General features: G+C 41.2%; 1 protein-coding gene across 3 annotated transcripts; it reads left to right on the top strand.

The window, feature by feature from the left end:
* The first annotated feature begins 331 nt into the window (after nucleotides 1–331).
* LOC133652064 (lysosomal protective protein-like) lies at nucleotides 332–17,400 on the top strand. Of its 3 annotated transcripts, XM_062050421.1 has the most exons (15): nucleotides 334–551; nucleotides 689–876; nucleotides 9,874–10,037; nucleotides 10,105–10,216; nucleotides 10,288–10,338; nucleotides 10,405–10,491; nucleotides 10,584–10,739; nucleotides 15,352–15,528; nucleotides 15,614–15,705; nucleotides 16,331–16,409; nucleotides 16,492–16,640; nucleotides 16,726–16,801; nucleotides 16,873–16,962; nucleotides 17,019–17,120; nucleotides 17,193–17,400. In XM_062050421.1, exons 3-15 carry the CDS (start codon nucleotides 9,874–9,876, stop codon nucleotides 17,274–17,276), a joined length of 1,419 nt encoding a protein of 472 aa, XP_061906405.1. In that variant the 5' UTR covers nucleotides 334–551; nucleotides 689–876; the 3' UTR covers nucleotides 17,277–17,400. The 3 variants fall into 3 exon arrangements, with proteins under 3 accessions (XP_061906412.1, XP_061906405.1, XP_061906396.1); XM_062050428.1 differs by lacking the exon at nucleotides 689–876 and having other exon boundaries at nucleotides 332–551; XM_062050412.1 differs by lacking the exons at nucleotides 334–551; nucleotides 689–876 and having other exon boundaries at nucleotides 9,850–10,037.
* The last annotated feature ends 1,010 nt before the right edge of the window (nucleotides 17,401–18,410 follow it).

Below are 18,410 nucleotides of genomic sequence, written 5' to 3' on the forward strand. Positions count from 1 at the left end.
CAACTGAATATGGGTTGAAAAGGATTTGCAAATCATTGTATTCCGTTTATATTTACATCAAACACAATTTCCCAACTCATATGGAAACGGGGTTTAGAATTTGCCACATAGGAATTACAGCTATGTGGGTAATTGTTTTATTTTCAGTGGCTTAACTGACAATTGTGAATATATTGACATGTTTTCTCTGACTACAAAGTGTTCACAACATGTGTTTGGAAACACTTGTTATGAGATTAGCCTATATGTGTGTGGCCCTTTAACTGCTGCGAGGTGAGTGACGTCAGTGAGAGTGTGGGCGAGAGAGAAGAGAGGGAGCGGTAGCGTGAGTGTGGGCGAAAACTAGTTGTTGTGGTGGATTGGCTGTGTGTAGACATTAATAAAGTTACGAGTTGCCACTAATCGCCGGACTCATTATTCACCCTGGAGTCCGGAGCTAAGGAGACCCACTGCCGGGTAGAGTGAAGGGTGTTGCCCCCGAGATACATCGGCCCTGGAGGAGTCTCCCCTGCGCCCCTCGACTACGGTCTGGGGAGCCGGAAGCAGGAAAGGTGCAACACACTCAATAATGCTCACTGATATACAATAGATGTGTCCAAGCTTTCGACTGGTACTATAGTTACTGAAAGCTATTTATAGCTATGTCTTCAATAAAACCAAGCATGTTTTTTCTCCGTTTTTAAAATAGAAATGGGTATTGAATCTAAAACGAACGACAGGGAGGAAATGAAAGCCACTGAAAGTTTCCCAACAAAGTCATGTGACCCCATCAAGTGACGCACCAGGTCACGTGACAAAGCATTTTCAGTAGCTGCGAAGCTCCGGTGCAAGTGTCCCCACACCAGTGACACCGTGAGACGTCCACGCAAAGAGAAGGTGAGAGGACACTTGACACCTAACAAAGTAACTCGAGACATTGAATTCCCTTTTTTGTTGTGTTATTTTGGCAGGATGCGCGCTGTCGTTAGTGATTAGCTTGTGCTGCTCGCTAGCCACTCATTACGTCACTTGATTGTTAAAAGTAAACATATCTATTTGATGTATTTTTATACTGCTGTGACGTATGAACCACTAAATGGCTGTCCTAACCAAGCTGTTAACGCTGATAATTCACGCTTCCTCTTTTTAAAAACGTCTAAAAGTTGTCATTGGAGAAACATGTTTGGTAATGACAACCTTTTTGGAGGTTCCTTTTCCTCTTTCAACTTCTGTGCTTAACAATGTGGTTGCTTTTACATAAAATGCTATGGTTTTGTTACTTTGTAAGACATTTTACCTGAACGCCACATGAGTAGTTAAGTGGCCGCCTGCTGGTCATTGGGTGATACTGCAACGCCGCGTTGCCAGATGGCAAATGACAAATTATCGCACCAGAAGCTTACAATCACTGTATCTTATTTTGAAGAAAACTATCATACATGCAACTGTAAAACTTTGCCTCAGCTGTGTGTCTGGAAATGAGTAGGAAAAAGGAAAGTTTTTGTTGTACAACCTTTTTCTCCATGTTTATTACTGTGATAATGTAGTCACACCACAAGCTTTACAAAGTTGACATAACATGTTGTTCACTTCCTACATAGGGAAGGTGTTTTAATAAATAAAGTATCAATAAACAAATGTCTATCTCACAACACCCAAAAGGGACAAGCGGTAGAAAATGGATGGATGGATAAACAAATGTCTTTAAAAAATGGAGTAAAAGTGTAACAAAAATAAGGATGTCATTAAAGTAAAGTTGGACTACTTTAAGAAATAGGTTAATAGGAATAAGTGGAACCATTTAGGACAAGTAAATCAAAGAGAATAAAAAAAACTATGGACATACTTGAGTATCATTTTGGCTTAATTAGAAGTCATTTTTGGATATAAAGTATGTAATGGTTTATTGGGAATGATCAATGAATGACATGATTGCTTAAAATGGTGAAATTTGGCATAGTCTTCATGATCCGTTGTTTTAGTAGAGTTATTGTTGATTGTTGATGACTTCAAGCTGGTCTTTGGGATTTTTGTCTTTTCATCTCCTTCCTCGAGTCCTGTATTTAATTTGATGCAGATTTTGCAGTGGGTGCTTAAGGTGTGTTGAATTTTCTCCTGTTTCTTTATTTTTCTTATTTATCTTTATATTTTATTGTGCAATTTCTTTGCAATGTCAGCGTTTCCTTTTGTCAGACGGTCATTCATATAAAAGTGTGCAGTATAGCTTATAATGCCGAATGTGTGATAAGGTGGGTAGTAATATTTACTGAGGTCACTTTTTAGAGCGATTGTACATGTCAGAGTAGTTTTAATGTGACATACTTTTCCCTTTTGCGTCAGTATTTTTGTAAAACACCATTTTACTTCATTACATTGAGTTTCAATTTGATTGCTGCATTTATTCATATCATTGTATTTAACTATAATCTATTGATTTCTGCTTGCAAAGGTGTATTTATATGGCTCATTAGGGACTTCTGTCACATGACTGTTTTGAACAATCCAACTAAGTACAGTGACCTTTGACTCCATTTCTCCAATCAAACAGAGCCTTGAAGTCACATCACCGCACTCGAAGTACGCACTGTAAAAAGTGACATGACGTCATAACTCTTCAATGTTTACTTACAAACTAGGAAAAATAACATTATATCATCATCTGTGTCAGCAGAAATGGTCACATTTCAGGCTACAAGAATTCCACTTCCAACTAACTGATGTGCTAATAATTTTCTGGCCTTATAGCCATGTTCAAAGAACTTTGATCTTGAGCGGGCCATTTTTTCAGTGGCACGGTCTGTTGTAACAACATTCAGTTGTGCCTGCCGAGAGAATATTTCCTTGTAAACATCTGGGTTTTGAGAGACAGCATAAAAGTTGTCTAGTGAGGATATGCATAGTCAGCTTAGTCAATTTATTCTTCCTGAGTCTTTTCTCATGACTTGTATAAGAGATTATCACCCCGCTAATGTGCACCATCAGCGTCTCCGAGAGCACAGAGGTCGACACTCTGGGGGTCTTGTTCAAGAGTATATAGAAATCTATTTGACTCGAAATAAAATCAACAAAGTCCTTATTTAAAAGTAATCGTGTTTAAGACGCCACGGCGCATGTGTGGTTGTTAGGTTTTTAAAGCGTATAGCCATTAAAATTGGTGCATGATCCGAGATAACCATTGCATCGTATTTACATGTAGGTAGGGATGAAAGTAAATTTTTATCAACTAAATAGTAATCAATACGGATAAAGGTCTGATGGGTGTGAGAAAAGCATGAACATTGCCTTTTAATAGGATTCATAAAGCGCTAGACATCTGAGACTTAGACAAACTTTATTGATCCACAAGGGAAATTGTTCCACACAGTAGCTCAGTTACAAAGGATAAAGACTGAGACAGAAAATTTCTCCATAAAAGACTGGATTACTTAGCCGATTTTGATGGTTTTGGGTGATGAGTGATCAAGCTGGGGGTAAAGCCAACAGTTAACGTCTCCTCCTACTGTTCTGTAGTACATTGATTAATCAGGAAAATTCAGAAAAAGGTGTCATCATCATAGTTGGGAGCGTAAACATTTACGAGGGCTACTGGGGTGTTTGAAATCCGACCAGTGACGATAACATACCCTCCATTGGGGTCAGAAATGTTGTTTGAGAGTATAAAAAGAACAGATTATGGAGCAGAATAGTGGCACCCCTCGATTTACCCAAAAATGAAGAATGAAAGATCTGTCCTACCCGTCCTCGTCAGCAGGTTTAAAATGAGTCTCCTGCAGAAAGATGACATGAGCGCCCATATGCGAAGATGGTGTGGCACCTTACTTCACTTTATAGGATTATTATGGAGCCAGAACACTGCCAGTAAGATTTGGTATCGGAAAAAAGTTGACATTGTACCAAAACTTATATTGGCAACAAATAAATACAAACATTAAAAAATACTATTTTTGGAGGATTGGATGGATATTCATATTTTAGTTGACTTTTTTTTTTAAATTTTTGTGTATCTTTTGTATTTCAAAGGTTTTATGATTGCTTATCTTTTTTACGTTTTTGTTTCTTTTTTTTTTGGTTTCGCTTTATTTTATTTACGGTATCTAAATAATGGCAGTGTTTTAGAATGAGGGGCGGGCTTATAACAAGTTAACCAGGAAGCAGTTTTACTGGACTGTAAAAACACAGTAGAAGAAAAAAGGAGGAGAGATGGTGTCTAAATCAAGTGTAAAAGTTACAATATATTTGTGTTAACTGAGCCATACCTTGAGGATGTAGTATAAGCGGTACAGAAATTGATTTGTGTTTTTAAATTATCCATGTTTGTCTCAATATAGCTGTGTTATTTGGGGAAATTCCGTATAGAACAATACTTTGTTACATTTCCACGTGGAGAGAGATAAGAGTGACTTTTAAAATGTAAGATTAGCTGTATTTATTCATTTAAAACATTTAACACCAGACATGTAAAGCGTGGTGTGACATGAGTAACCAATTTGTGTTAAAATACGAGTGTTTGACTGTCATAATGTTGAATGACCTCCGGCGGTTCTTCCTCTTGTTCCCCCGGGAGGTAGTGGATCATATCCAGGCTGTGGAGACAACTTCATGCATGCAACTTTTTTCAGCGTTTGGAAGTAAGGGGTTAGTGCGTCTGCCTCACAATACGAAGGTCCTGAGTAGTCCTGGGTTCAATCCCGGGCTCGGGATCTTTCTGTGTGGAGTTTGCATGTTCTCCCCGTGACTGCGTGGGTTCCCTCCGGGTACTCCGGCTTCCTCCCACCTCCAAAGACATGCACCTGGGGATAGGTTGATTGGCAACACTAAATTGGCCCTAGTGTGTGAATGTGAGTGTGAATGTTGTCTGTCTATCTGTGTTGGCCCTGTGATGAGGTGGCGACTTGTCCAGGGTGTACCCCGCCTTCCGCCCGGTTGTAGCTGAGATAGGCTCCAGCGCCCCACGCGACCTCAAAGGGAATAAGCGGTAGAAAATGGATAGATGGATGGAAGGAAGGAAGGAAGTAAAACCTTACATCTGATCTGTCTTTTTCTTTCTATGTTCAGTTCAGTTCAGTTTCAGTTTATTTCGAACATGCATACGATACAATGTAATGCATCACCTATTTGCAGTTGTTTCATTACAGCACGTCCGAAAAGGAGTAGGAAGAAGCTGAGCTTATTTAATCCTACCTCTTTTCATACCATAGCAATTTTATTTTATTCCCTTGTTCTCTGTAACAGAACAGTGAATAAATAAATGATAAATAAATAATATACCATAAGTAAACAAATACATCAATAATCATTATCTGATAAAAAAAAAAAAAAAGGGTTCAAAATGTTCATCATAATTGTTCTTTGTACTTTGTGAACACTTGCAGTTTTAACAGTCTCTTAAACGGAATCATATTGGTGCTTTGTTTAATTTCTTTGGTTAATCCATTCCATAACTTAATTCCACATACGGATTTGCTAAAGGTTTTAAGTGTTGTACGCGCATACAAATGTTTTAAATGAGAGTTTCCTCTATAAAGTTACATTTCTCCTCTTTTGTTGAGAAGAATTGTTGTACATTCTTGGGTAGCAGGTTATAGTTTGCTTTGTACATAATTTTAGCTGTTTGCAAATGCACTAATTAATTGAATTTCAATATTTGTGATTCAATAAATAAAGGGTTTGTATGTTCTCTGTATCCAAAATTATGTATTATTCGAATTTATCTTTTTTGTAATGCTGTTAATGAATGAAGCGCCCATTTGTAGTTGTTTCTCCATATTTCTACACAATAACTCAGATATGGTAACACTAGTGATCAGTAGAGAATATGATGTGATATTTGGTCCGGAACATATTTTCAGATATGGTAACACTAGTGATCAGTAGAGAATATGATGTGATATTTGGTCCGGAACATATTTTGCTTTATTCATTTTTGATGTGTTTCTTGCTACTTTATGTATTTTTTACACAAGAGGTTTCCAGTTCATTTTATCATCTATTATTTACACCTAAATAGGTGGACTCATGTCTTATAATAAGTATTATTCTGACTTGTATAAGCAATGTGCTGAAACTACAGCTATTGTGATTAGTTCCCTGCCTTAATTGCAAATAATACAAAGTAGGGGAATGCAATGAAGATATCCTAAAGGATATTCCACATATTTACATGTACATTCAAAAGCACAACGTACAAATTTTTAAAACATCAACTGCTATAATGTAGAGCTGAGAATTATTTAAAATTAATTAAAAAAAATAGACTGGACTTTTAGAGGAGACATTTCTATTGTCCTTCAGCTAGACACTTCACCCTTGCTCTTGATGGGTTGTGGTTAGGGCCTTGCATGGCACCTCCCGCCATCAGTGTGTGAATGTGGAAAAAGTGATGAAGCGTTTTGAGTACCTTGAAGGTAGAAATACGCTATACCTATACTAAGTATAACCCATTTACCATATTAACAGTTACATTAAAACATCTTTAAGATAATATCTGAGTAGTACTGTGGGATGTTGGTGTATGTAATTCAACAAGAAAGACAAATAAGATGTCCCCCTTTGTGGGACATCTGGACTTCCTACACAAGCGTGTTTCTGAGAGGACATCCAACATACAGTGCATCATTATCAAGTGAGCGATCATAAAACCTTTGAAACCCACAAAAACAAAAGTGTACAAACATATGAATATTGGCATCGAAAACATCCACCAAAAATGTAGTATTTTTTTCAATGCTTATTTATTTGTTACTAAAACTTGTTTCGGTGCCAATACAACTTTTTTTACAATGTCCTTTTTTTTCCGATACCAAATCTTACTGGCAGTCTTGTGGTTCCATAGATTGTTAAATCCCAGAGTTAAAACTAGTGAACCTGATGCCACACCCACCGGATGTTGTTGTTGGATTAGTGTCATAAAACAGAACACAAGAATGCAAATTTGTGGTAGAATTTGAAAAGAATAAATAAAATAAATAAATCGATAACAAGATCAACTTTACTGATGTAAACAAAAGGAAAACACACAAACAACCCCTACACCAACCCCAAAACACCTGCAGAAGCAGGGTGCACACACCCTCTCCTCCCCACAAGAAAAACCCTCATGCCTTACTGCAGTGGTTCTCAAATGGCGGTACGCGTACCCCTGGGGGTACTTGAAGGTATGCCAAGGGGTACGTGAGATTTTTTTTAAATATTCTAAAAATAGCAACAATTCAAAAATCCTTTATAAATATATTTATTGAATAATACTTCAACAAAATATGAATGTAAGTTCATAAACTGAACATCAAATCAAGTAGGCTATTCCATTAATTACAATGCAACAATGCAATATTCAGTGTTGACGGCTAGATTTTTTGTGGACATGTTCCATAAATATTGATGTTAAAGATTGCTTTTTTTGTGAAGAAATGTTTAGAATTAAGTTCATCAATCCAGATGGATCTCTATTACAATCCCCAAAGAGGGCACTTTAAGTTGATGATGATTACTTCTATGTGTAGAAATCTTTATTTGTAATAAAATCACTTGTTTATTTTTCAACAAGTTTTTAGTTATTTTTATATCTTTTTTTCCAAATAGTTCAAGAAAGACCACTACAAATGAGCAATATTTTGCACTTTTATACAATTTAATAAATCAGAAACTGATGACATAGTGCTGTATTTTACTTCTTTATCTCTTTTTTTCAACCAAAAATGCTTTGCTCTGATTAGGGGGTACTTGAATTAAAAAAATGTTCACAGGGGATACATCACTGAAAAAAGGTTGAGAACCACTGCCTTACTGCACTAAGCAGCTGTGAAAAAACAAACTGCACGAAGGGAAATCGAAATGTGACATGTCGTCAACAAGTTAAGTGTACTGAGGTAAATGTTCAAACAAAAAAAGAGAGAAAAAAGGCCATATAGTTACAGCTTAATATCAGCAAAGAGCTCTTATATACACACTCGAATAGTAGTCGTTTTGACAAAACCGACAAGGAGTAACCATACAAACAATACTGTCTGAGTGAGGCAGAAAAAAATCAATAAGCAAGGCAAGACTTTTACAAACTCAAATAGTAGTCATGTTAAAAAAAATTACCCAGAGCAAACTCAGTAGCAACACTATCCGAGTGAGGAGAAACAAGTCCCAACAAGTATCCAGATAATTTATCTTGCGCTTCAAGGATTTGCAGTCCTTAAGGCCTTAACAGCAGCAAACAGCAAGCATGTTAGCGTGACTCTTGGACGGAGTCTGGTGCAACTCCCATTTTTAAATGATTTTCTACAAAGTCTGCTGCTTGTACTGGGTCCTCAAATCTGTGAGTCTGGCTGTTGGATAAAGTGATCCGCAGCGTCGCTGGAAAGAGAACGTCTCTTCACGTTGGGACATGAATGCAACTTTTTCTTCACCGAAGCAAAGTCTGCTCGTTTCCGAGTTACGGCCGGAGTAAAGTCGGGAATAATAGAAACCCTCTTGCCCATATGGCCGAGAAGCCTCACACGCTGTTGTAGAATCTGGTTCCGGACTTGAAATAAATTCACTCGTACAACGAGCAGCCGAGGAGGTTCGCCATATTTAGGCCTAGAGCAAGCACGATCCAACATGGGCTTGTCGTCGAGCTTCACCACATCCTGCAAGAACTGAGCGGTGAACTCAGTCGGACGGGGGCCCTCACAGCCCAACACTAGGATATTATTTCACCTCAAGCAGCCCTCCATCACATATTTTAGAGAGGAGATCCACAGTTGCAGTTAGCTTGTTGACACAAGCACAGAGATGGGTTAGCTTGTTTGCATTAGCATTAGCAGTGAGTTCAAGGCGAGCGATGGCCCCGCCATGGGACGAGAAATTGCTCTCGAATGGTTCCATTCCAATTTCTCCTGACAATGAATTTAAGATTGTCGAGGATGTCTGCTCGCACTTCATCCCTCTTCCGACTTATGCTCCTAAAAAGGACCAAGTCGACGATCGACTCCTCCATGATATCTGGATCCGGAGACGCACAAGGCTTGGAGCGGCCTGGCTTGTTGGATTTCCCTCGGCCAGACATTGCATAATACACAGGTGCGATGACCGGAAAAAAAGGCTTCACATGACTGGTTCGTAAAAGTATTGTAAAGTTGACAGCTGGAGTTGACAAAAGTGCCAATAAAACAAAAAAGGTCCCATTTCTACAGAGCCCCTGCTAAGCACGCCCTACAGCGTGTATGCTCCATACTGTTTTTACCTTTTAATGAACTAACCGCACAGCTGGGGATAAAAAGCTGTCACTGGCACAACAATGCCCCCCACCTGGCTATAAAAAGGGCATGTGGGAGAATGGGTTATACTTGTATAGCGCTTTTCTACCTTTTAAGGCACTCAAAGCGCTTTGACACTATTTCCACATTCACACACTGATGGCGGGAGCTTCCATGCAAGGTGCTAACCAGGACCCATCAGGAGCAAGAGTGAAGTGTCTTGCTCAAGGACACAACGGACGTGACTAGGATGGTAGAAGGTGGGGATTGAACCAGGAACCCTAAGGTTGCTGGCACGGCCACTCTCCCAACAGCGCCACGCCGAATGCACAAAATCAGACGCAGTGCAGGATGTATCCTGTTTGCTAATAGCCATGTATTGAAGGGGTCAACTTATCCTGCATAGTGAGATTTTTGGAATTATCGATCGCACACCGAGTGAAATTAAATGATAAATATCGTCTGTCCAGCAACATAGCTGCAATCTGTGTTCTTTACTTAATCAATAATTATAGATATATGTGATTGAGAGCTGTTTAGAATGGTCTATGAGAGGTTAAAACTATGATTAATTTAAAAAGTTGTCCGTAGGATGCTGTATAATTGTATAAGCCCATCAAATGTGCTAAATATTTCCTGTCCAATGATGTCAGTTCCTGTGTGCTTGCAGATGCTGCGGCTGTGGTCGGGCTACATCCTGTTCTGGCTGGTAAGCGTCAAGGCGGCGCCGGCGGACCACGAGGTGGTCACGCTGCCCGGCCTCCACAAACAGCCTGGTTTTAAACATTACTCGGGTTATCTGAGTGTGCCGGACGGAAAGCACCTGCACTACTGGTCAGAACCAGAATTGCCATGTTCGCTGTGTCCCTCTTTGCTAATTTACTCTCTCACCCGCTTGCAGGTTTGTGGAGTCCCAGAATTTGCCCTCATCCGACCCAGTGGTTTTGTGGTTGAACGGCGGTCCCGGGTGCAGCTCTCTGGACGGACTACTGACCGAACATGGACCCTTTCTGGTACACCACTCCCCGCATTTTCATTCCAGTCTTCCGTCACCAAACGTGCTGAATTTTGACCTGTGCTTCAGATTCAGGATGATGGCTTTACGCTGCTGGAGAACCCATACTCTTGGAACAAGGTGACTGCTTTGCACTCCCTGACCTGTCTTGTGACCCGTCACGTAACCTTTCCCCTTTTTGAGCAGGTGGCGAACATGTTGTACCTGGAGTCTCCAGTAGGGGTGGGCTTCTCGTACTCCGACGACAAGAGATACGTTACCAATGACACAGAGGTCCGCAGCACGCCCCAGCCAGCTCAGCTCTTGATTGTTCTCCTCAAGGTTGGCTGTTTAAAAAAAAATAAAACATAAATTCCTCCTCACAGGTGTCCATGGTCAACTACTTGGCTCTGAAGGAGTTCTTCAGTCTCTTCCCCGAGTTGAGTAAGAACGAGCTTTTCCTGACCGGAGAAAGCTACGCAGGAATCTACATTCCCACGCTGGCTGAGAGAGTGATGGAAGACGACAGCCTCAACCTGAAGGTTCTGCTTTATGGCCGCACTTTCTTACCTTGTTTACCGTTACATCCCTAGTCAATTAACAAGTAAAAAGTCAAGGGCGGTCACGGCATGTTCTTGCCTCGGATGTTGGTAAAATTTTTAGGGCATTACGGCAAATGACGAGGGCTGTGTGTGTGCGTGTGTGCGTGTGTGTGTGTGTGATTTTGCTCGACGATATATATCGACCTACAAATTATTTCCCATAAACGATATTGACATTTCTTTTAGACCAAATTAACCACTGAAGTAATGACAATACATAATAATTTCAAATGCATTATTTTCAACATTGTAATTGATATGTAAACATTTACATCTCAAGTTAAATAAAACAAACAAATAATAAACTAAGTATACTCTGTTTGTAAGCAAAACTTTGCACTTATATTAAAATTACAACCAAAAGCAATGAAATAGGTTCTGTCTTTGTTAAGGAGGGTGTTATGGACCCTTAAATATAAATAACCAAAACAATAATCAAAATGGCTAAATAAAGTAACCAAAATGATCACGGTTATTATTATTACCGTGGTATTGTTGAATGTGCTCAAAAAGTACTTGTACACACACTAAAATATTTTAACCAAGTTGTATTTTTTAAATAACTAAAATAAATAACCACACCATACTTTATTGGCAGAGAAAACCTGAAATATTAGTCTGGCTTCATAAGAGCCATATAATTTTTTATTTGTGTGTTTAAATGTTTATCTTCTTCCATTTTAAATTGTAAAGGTTGATCACTTGTTTCACTTCCCGTTTGTGACATCACGCAAGTTCACTTCCTGTTGAAAAGACGTTTCAACTCAAAACTGTCAAGTTTATTGATAACTTCAATCAGCACAAAACATGTTCAATGTGAATACTGTAGCTCACTTGTTTAAACAGCAATGGGTACAAGTTTAATTAGGGGAATGATGTTTCGAAATGGGAAAAGACCTTTAAAAGCCTACTGAAACCCACTACTACCAACCACGCAGTCTGATAGTTTATATATCAATGATGAAATCTTAACATTGCAACACATGCCAATACGGCCGGGTTAACTTATAAAGTGCAATTTTAAAATTCCCGCCACACTTCCGGTTGAAAAACTCCTTTGGATATGATTTATGCGCGTGACGTCACAAAAGCAACGGAAGTGGTTGGACCCCATCGGACCCGATAGAAAAGCCTCTTGTTTTCTTCGACAAAATTCCACAGTATTCTGGACATCTGTGTTGGTGAATCTTTTGCAATTTGTTTAATGAACAATGGAGGCCGCAAAGAAGAACGTTGTAGGTGGGATCGATCGCTGTCTTAGCGGCTAAGTACAATACTTACAGCAACACAACAAGGACTACTTACCCTGATAGCAGACGCCTAGCCGATGCTTGCCGCCAAACCCACGGATGAAGTCCTTCGTCGCGCCGTTGATCGCTGGAATGCAGGTGAGCACGGCTGTTGATGGGAAGATGAGGGCTGGCTGGCGTAGGTGGAGCGCTAATGTTTTATCATAGTTCTGTGAGCTTTAGCCTTAGCGTCGTTAGCAACAGCATTTTTAAGCCTTACCAGGATGAGAATTTTTAACCGTGTAGTTACATGTACATGGTTTAATAGTATTGTTGGTCTTCTGTCTATCCTTCCAGTCAGGGGTTTATTTATTTTGTTTCTATCTTCATTTGAGAACGATGCTATCACGTTAGCTCGGTAGCTAAGTGTGTCACCGATGTATTGTCTTGGAGATAAAAGTCACTTTAAATGTCCATTTCGCGTGCTCGACTCTCATTTTCAAGAGGATATAGTATCCGAGGTGGTTTAAAATACAAATCCGTGATCCACAATAGAAAAAGGAGAGAGTACATAGTTCTGTGAGATCCGGTTGCTAAGTTGCTAAATTAGCCTTAGCGTCGTTAGCAACAGCATAGTTAAGCCTTACCAGGCTGAAAATTTTTAACCGTGTAGTTACATGTACATGGTTCAATAGTATTGTTGGTCTTCTGTCTATCCTTCCAGTCAGGGGTTTATTTATTTTGTTTCTATCTTCATTTGAGAACGATGCTATCACGTTAGCTCAGTAGCTAAGTGTGTCACCGATGTATTGTCTTGGAGATAAAAGTCACTTTAAATGTCCATTTCGCGTGCTCGACTCTCATTTTCAAGAGGATATAGTATCCGAGGTGGTTTAAAATACAAATCCGTGATCCACAATAGAAAAAGGAGAGTGTGGAATCCAATGAGCCAGCTTGTACCTAAGTTACGGTCAGAGCGAAAAAAGATACGTCCATCACTGCCTCTCAAGTCTTTCACTGTAACGTTCCTCATCTACGAATCTTTCATCCTCGCTCAAATTAATGGGGTAATCGTCACTTTCTCGGTCCGAATCTCTCTCGCTCCATTGTAAACAATGGGGAATTGTGAGGAATACTAGCTCCTGTGACGTCACGCTACTTCCGGTACAGGCAAGGCTTTTTTTTTATCAGCGAGCAAAAGTTGCAAACTTTATTGTCGATTTTCTCTACTAAATCCTTTCAGCAAAAATATGGCAATATCGCGAAATGATCAAGTATGACACATAGAATGGATCTGCTATTCCCGTTTAAATAAAAAAAAATCATTTCAGTAGGCCTTCAATGTCGGTCATTTACATGTTGGCATTTAAGCTAGCTAGCAAGCTAGCGCCAGTCCGTTGACCCGTACCAAAGTGCGGTCATGAATGAAGTTTTTTTGACCCATTTAATTTAATACAGTAATACTAACCGTCGGGAGTTTTACAGCGGTTATCTACCGTTTATTTGTAGTTCAAACGCCCACAGCCGAACACGCACATTTAAAAAACACAAAAGACAAACTTTGATATGAATGTAAGAGCTGCATGAAACTGGGCAAAGAGCCGCGGTTTGGTCAGACCTGCACTATGTTATGCTAACGGGCCAGCAGCATCGCTTCGCCGCACAAACAGTTTAAAGACACTTAATGAAGGACAAACGATTCACGCCCTTCTTTTAATTCCGCTGGTGCACAAATGCGCGCAGCTGCTGAAACCGATGAAAAGCGTGAAGCAATTTATCGGCGCTGGAAAACTTACCCACTTAATTTTAAGGACTTCATTTGACATATCAAATATCGGCCCTGGGATGGTTACCGTATTTTCCGCACCATAAGCCGCCCCGTGTTATAAGCCGCACCTTCAATGAATGGCATATTTAAAAACTTTGTTTACCTATTAGCCGCCCGTGTTATTAGCCGCACCTACGCTACGCTAAAGGGAATGTCAAAAAAAACAGTCAGATAGGTCAGTCAAACTTTAATAATATATTACAAACCAGCGTTCTAACAACTCTGTTCACTCCCAAAATGTAATGTGCAAAATTGCAATCACAAAAATAGTAACACTCAAAATAGTGCAGAGCAATAGCAACATCAATAACTCAACGTTGCTCATACGTTAATGTCACACAACACACAAAATAAACATTTAAAGCTCACTTTCTGAAGTTATTACTCATCCACAAATCCCTCGAATTATTCTTCTTCGGTGTGCTTCACTTGTTTTTTGACACCATCTGTGATGTGGACGCGCATGGACTCGTAGATCAACAGGGACGGAGCTGCGTGAAAAAAGTCACCCGGTCTCTTCGCTCATTTTTTCTTCATCCATCCATCCCTTCGAGTTAGCTTTTATGATGACGCCGGCTGGAAAGTTCTCTTTTGGCAAGGTCTTCCTTTTGAATATCACCGTGGGTGGAAGTTTCTGGCCGCTAGCATGGCAAGCTAGAACCACAGTGAAGGACGACTTCTCATTCCCTGTGGTGCGAATATTCACCGTACGTGCTCCCGTTGTATCCACAGTGCGGTTCACATGAATATCAAAAGTCAGTGGAACCTTGTACGCGTGTCTCTTAGTAGGAGCCATTTTGTGGTCTTTACAGAAACACACAAATGAAATGAAACGTAATATCCGCGCGCTTCTTCTACGGGGGCGGGTGCTCACCTTGGCGGTTGCTTACAGTAGAAGAAGAAGCGCTTCCTCTTCTATGGGGCGGTTGCTCACCGTAGAAGAAGAAGCGCTTCCTCTTCTACGGGGAAAAAAGATGGCGGCTGTTTACCATAGTTGCGAGACCTAAACTGTATGAAAATAAATATTAATATTAATCCATATATAAGGCTCACCGGGTTATTAGCCGCACTGTCAGCTTTTGAGAAAAATTTTGGTTTTTAGGTGCGGCTTATGGTGCGGAAAATACGGTAACTGGCTCTCCAGCTTTGCAAATAAACATGCTGCAGGACTGCTTGTATCTTGCATTACATCACACATTTTAGATGCAAGCCGATATCCTTCGATACTTGTTTTTTTTCGCTGATATCGGACCAATTTCAATATCAGACGGGAAACTCCTAGTGCCAAAACAGGTAGTGAGTGTGCCACACACTCACTGCTCCTGACTCATGGTGTTGCTTTTTGCCCCTGGAGGCAAAAAGTGTGGGCATCCCTGATCTAGTCCAAGAGGGTCAAAGACTTTCCATGATACTCTTTGATATTTACATTTTATTTCACTAAACACGCCAGAATCATTCCAATAATTTAAAAAAAAATTAAGTCATGTGTCTGCAGGGCATGGCGGTTGGGAACGGGATGTCGAGCTACGAGATGAACGACAACTCTCTGGTCTACTTCGCTTACTACCACGGCTTGCTGGGACATAGCTTGTGGAGCCAACTGAAGGCGTTCTGCTGCAGCGAGCAGAAGTGCAACTTCCATAACAACCAAGACGTCAAATGCTCTAACAGTGTGAGTGTCACCGTTTCTTTCCTTTTTTTTTTCCTGCTGACTTCCAAGGTCCTTCAGGTGTTTGACGTTCGCTCCTCTTCCTTAGCTGGCGGAGGTTCAGGACATCATCTACAGTTCTGGACTCAACATGTACAACCTTTACGCCCCCTGTCCAGGTGGCGCCCCCCAGAGGTTCAGGTGAGTTGAAGTGGCCGAGCGGGTTGAGACCTCAGAAGCAAGCCTCTGTTATAAGGGTGAACTTGTCACGACCATAGGCGATCTACATTTCTGCCAGTGGGTGCTTAGTGTGTGTGTATTAAAAAAAAATAGAAAAAGACGTTCAGCGAAGTTAATATCCCATATGATTTGTGGCTTTATTATTTTGTAAAACGGACCAAACTCGCCACAAAATTAACTACAACAAGATTGATTTTTCAAAAATTATTTTAAAGATTGAAAGTGGGTGCTCTGCATTGTCCGTGGATGCTCGGGCCCCGAAGCACCCACGGGATCGACGCCTATGGTCACGACAACAGAATTTCAGATACTTCTGATACAGTACTTATTCGATACTGCAATCAAAAAAAGGAACCTCTGTACTTCTAAATTCTAAACATATATATATAGCTAAATAAATGTTAAATAAGTACATTTATGGAAATACTGGATATTTTTTAAGACTGCAGCATTCTTCTTTGGGGGCTGACTTATTGCTCACATGCCGAGAATAGATAAAGTCTTGTACCCACGATACCGGGGGAAAAAACAGGTATCGATGTATTTTTTGCACGTTGGTATCAATACTGCGCATTTCTGTTCGCAGTGTTGAGCGAGGCCAGCTGGTCATCAGAGATTTCGGACACTTCTTTATTCATCATGAGTGGAGTCAGCTGTGGAAGCAGGTCTGGACAACCCACCTCAGGACATGTGTACCTGGGGCTCTCTCTCAATGTGTGTTTGTGTGTATGTGTGTTCGCTTTTCAGAAGCTCCGAGGTCTGGCGTCGCTTCATCGATCCTTGCGGCTGGAGCCTCCCTGCACTAACTCCACCCCTGCGACGCGCTTCCTGAATGACCCATACGTGCTAAGTGCCTTGCACATCAGCCCCAAGGCATTGGCCTGGACTATCTGCAGGTACAACACACAGGAAGTTGTAGTGTTTACCACTTCCTATGAAAAAAAGAACATAAAAACACTTGCTATGACCTTTTTTTGATAGCTCCGAGGTGAATCTGAACTACGGTCATCGTTTCATGGACGTCAGAAAGCAGTACCTCAAACTACTGGCTGCTCTGGTCTGACAACTTCCTTCACGTCCACACTTCCCGTTGATTTTCAACTTAAAGGTTGGTGTTTGGTTTTGTAGAAGTACCGTGTCCTGGTGTACAACGGCGACGTGGACATGGCATGTAACTTCATGGGGGACGAGTGGTTCGTGGAGTCGTTGAACCAGCAGGTAAGGCGATGTCCTCGAGTGATGGACATACCGGTTGCTAACACGGCGTCTCTCAGGTTGAGGTGAGTCGGCGTACGTGGCTTTACGAGGATCAAGGCGGACGACAGGTGGGAGGCTTTGTCAAAGAGTTTGACAACATAGCCTTCCTCACTGTGAAGGTAAATGCTAAGCGAGACGGTGTTGTGTTTGACCACTGAGTCGCTGACCTTTGGTGTCTTGTCTGCCCGCAGGGTTCGGGTCACATGGTACCGACAGACAAACCGCTGGCGGCGTTCACAGTCTTCTCCAGATTCATCAAGAGGCAACCGTTCTAACCTCAGCTGCCAGTCTTCTAGCATTTGCTCTCCCGGTTACCATGGTAACAAGCACTGCCCAGAGCTTTTTTTATGTTGCTGCTGTTTATTTTTAAATAATAAACTTTGACCTTCAATCAATCAATCAATCAATGTTTATTTATATAGCCCTAAATCACAAGTGTCTCAAAGGGCTGCACAAGCCACAACGACATCCTCGGTACAGAGCCTACATACGGGCAAGGAAAAACTCACCCCAGTGGGACGTCGATGTGAATGACTATGAGAAACCTTGGAGAGGACCGCATATGTGGGTAAACCCCCCCCCCCCTCCCCCCCTCCTCTAGGGGAGACCGAAAGCAATGGATGTTGAGTGGGTCTGACATAATATTGTGAAAGTCCAGTCCACAGTGGATCCAACATATCAGCGAAAGTCCAGTCCATAGTGGGGCCAGCAGGAAACCGTCCCGAGACGGGTCAGCAGCGTAGAGATGTCCCCAACCGATGCACAGGCTAGCGGTCCACCCCGGGTCCTGACTCTGGACAGCCAGCACTTCATCCATGGCCACCGGACCTGTGTAACTCCCCTTCCACAAGGGAGAGGGGAGCAGAGGAGAAAAGAAAAGAAACGACAGATCAACTGGTCTAAAAAGGGGGGCTATTTAAAGGCTAGAGTATACAAATGAGTTTTAAGATGGGACTTAAATGCTTCTACTGAGGTAGCATCTCTAACTGTTACCTTGACCTTTTTGCATCTTGATTATTATATTCCATCCATCCATTTAATACCGCTTGTCCCGTTCGGGGTCACGGGGGTGCTGGAGCCTATCTCAGCTGCATTCAGGCAGAAGGCGGGGTACACCCTGGACAAGTCGCCACCTCATCGCAGGGCCAACACAGATAGACAGACAACATTCACACTCACATTCACACACTAGGGACCATTTAGCGTTGCCAATCAACCTATCCCCAGGTGCATGTCTTTGGCGGTGGTAGGAAGCCGGAGTACCCTGAGGGAACCCACGCAGTGAGTGATATAAATTATGATATAATAGATGAGAGTTCATAAATGTCGTTAATTTCCTACGAAAGGAAAGATGGAGTCTATCCCAGTTTACTTCGAATGAGGCGCATTCTTTTTGATGGCGTTCTGTC

The sequence above is a fragment of the Entelurus aequoreus genome, linkage group LG01, assembly GCF_033978785.1.
Source record: "Entelurus aequoreus isolate RoL-2023_Sb linkage group LG01, RoL_Eaeq_v1.1, whole genome shotgun sequence".
In the NCBI taxonomy this organism is placed as follows: domain Eukaryota; kingdom Metazoa; phylum Chordata; class Actinopteri; order Syngnathiformes; family Syngnathidae; genus Entelurus; species Entelurus aequoreus.

Coding starts and splice junctions, on each gene's coding strand:
- LOC133652064 (XM_062050412.1), top strand. CDS start 9,850: ATGTCAGTTCCTGTGTGCTTGCAGATGCTGCGGCTGTGGTCGGGCTAC. Junction 10,492..10,583: donor ACGTTACCAATGACACAGAG/GTCCGCAGCACG, acceptor TCCTCCTCACAG/GTGTCCATGGTCAACTACTT. Junction 15,529..15,613: donor ACGTCAAATGCTCTAACAGT/GTGAGTGTCACC, acceptor CCTCTTCCTTAG/CTGGCGGAGGTTCAGGACAT.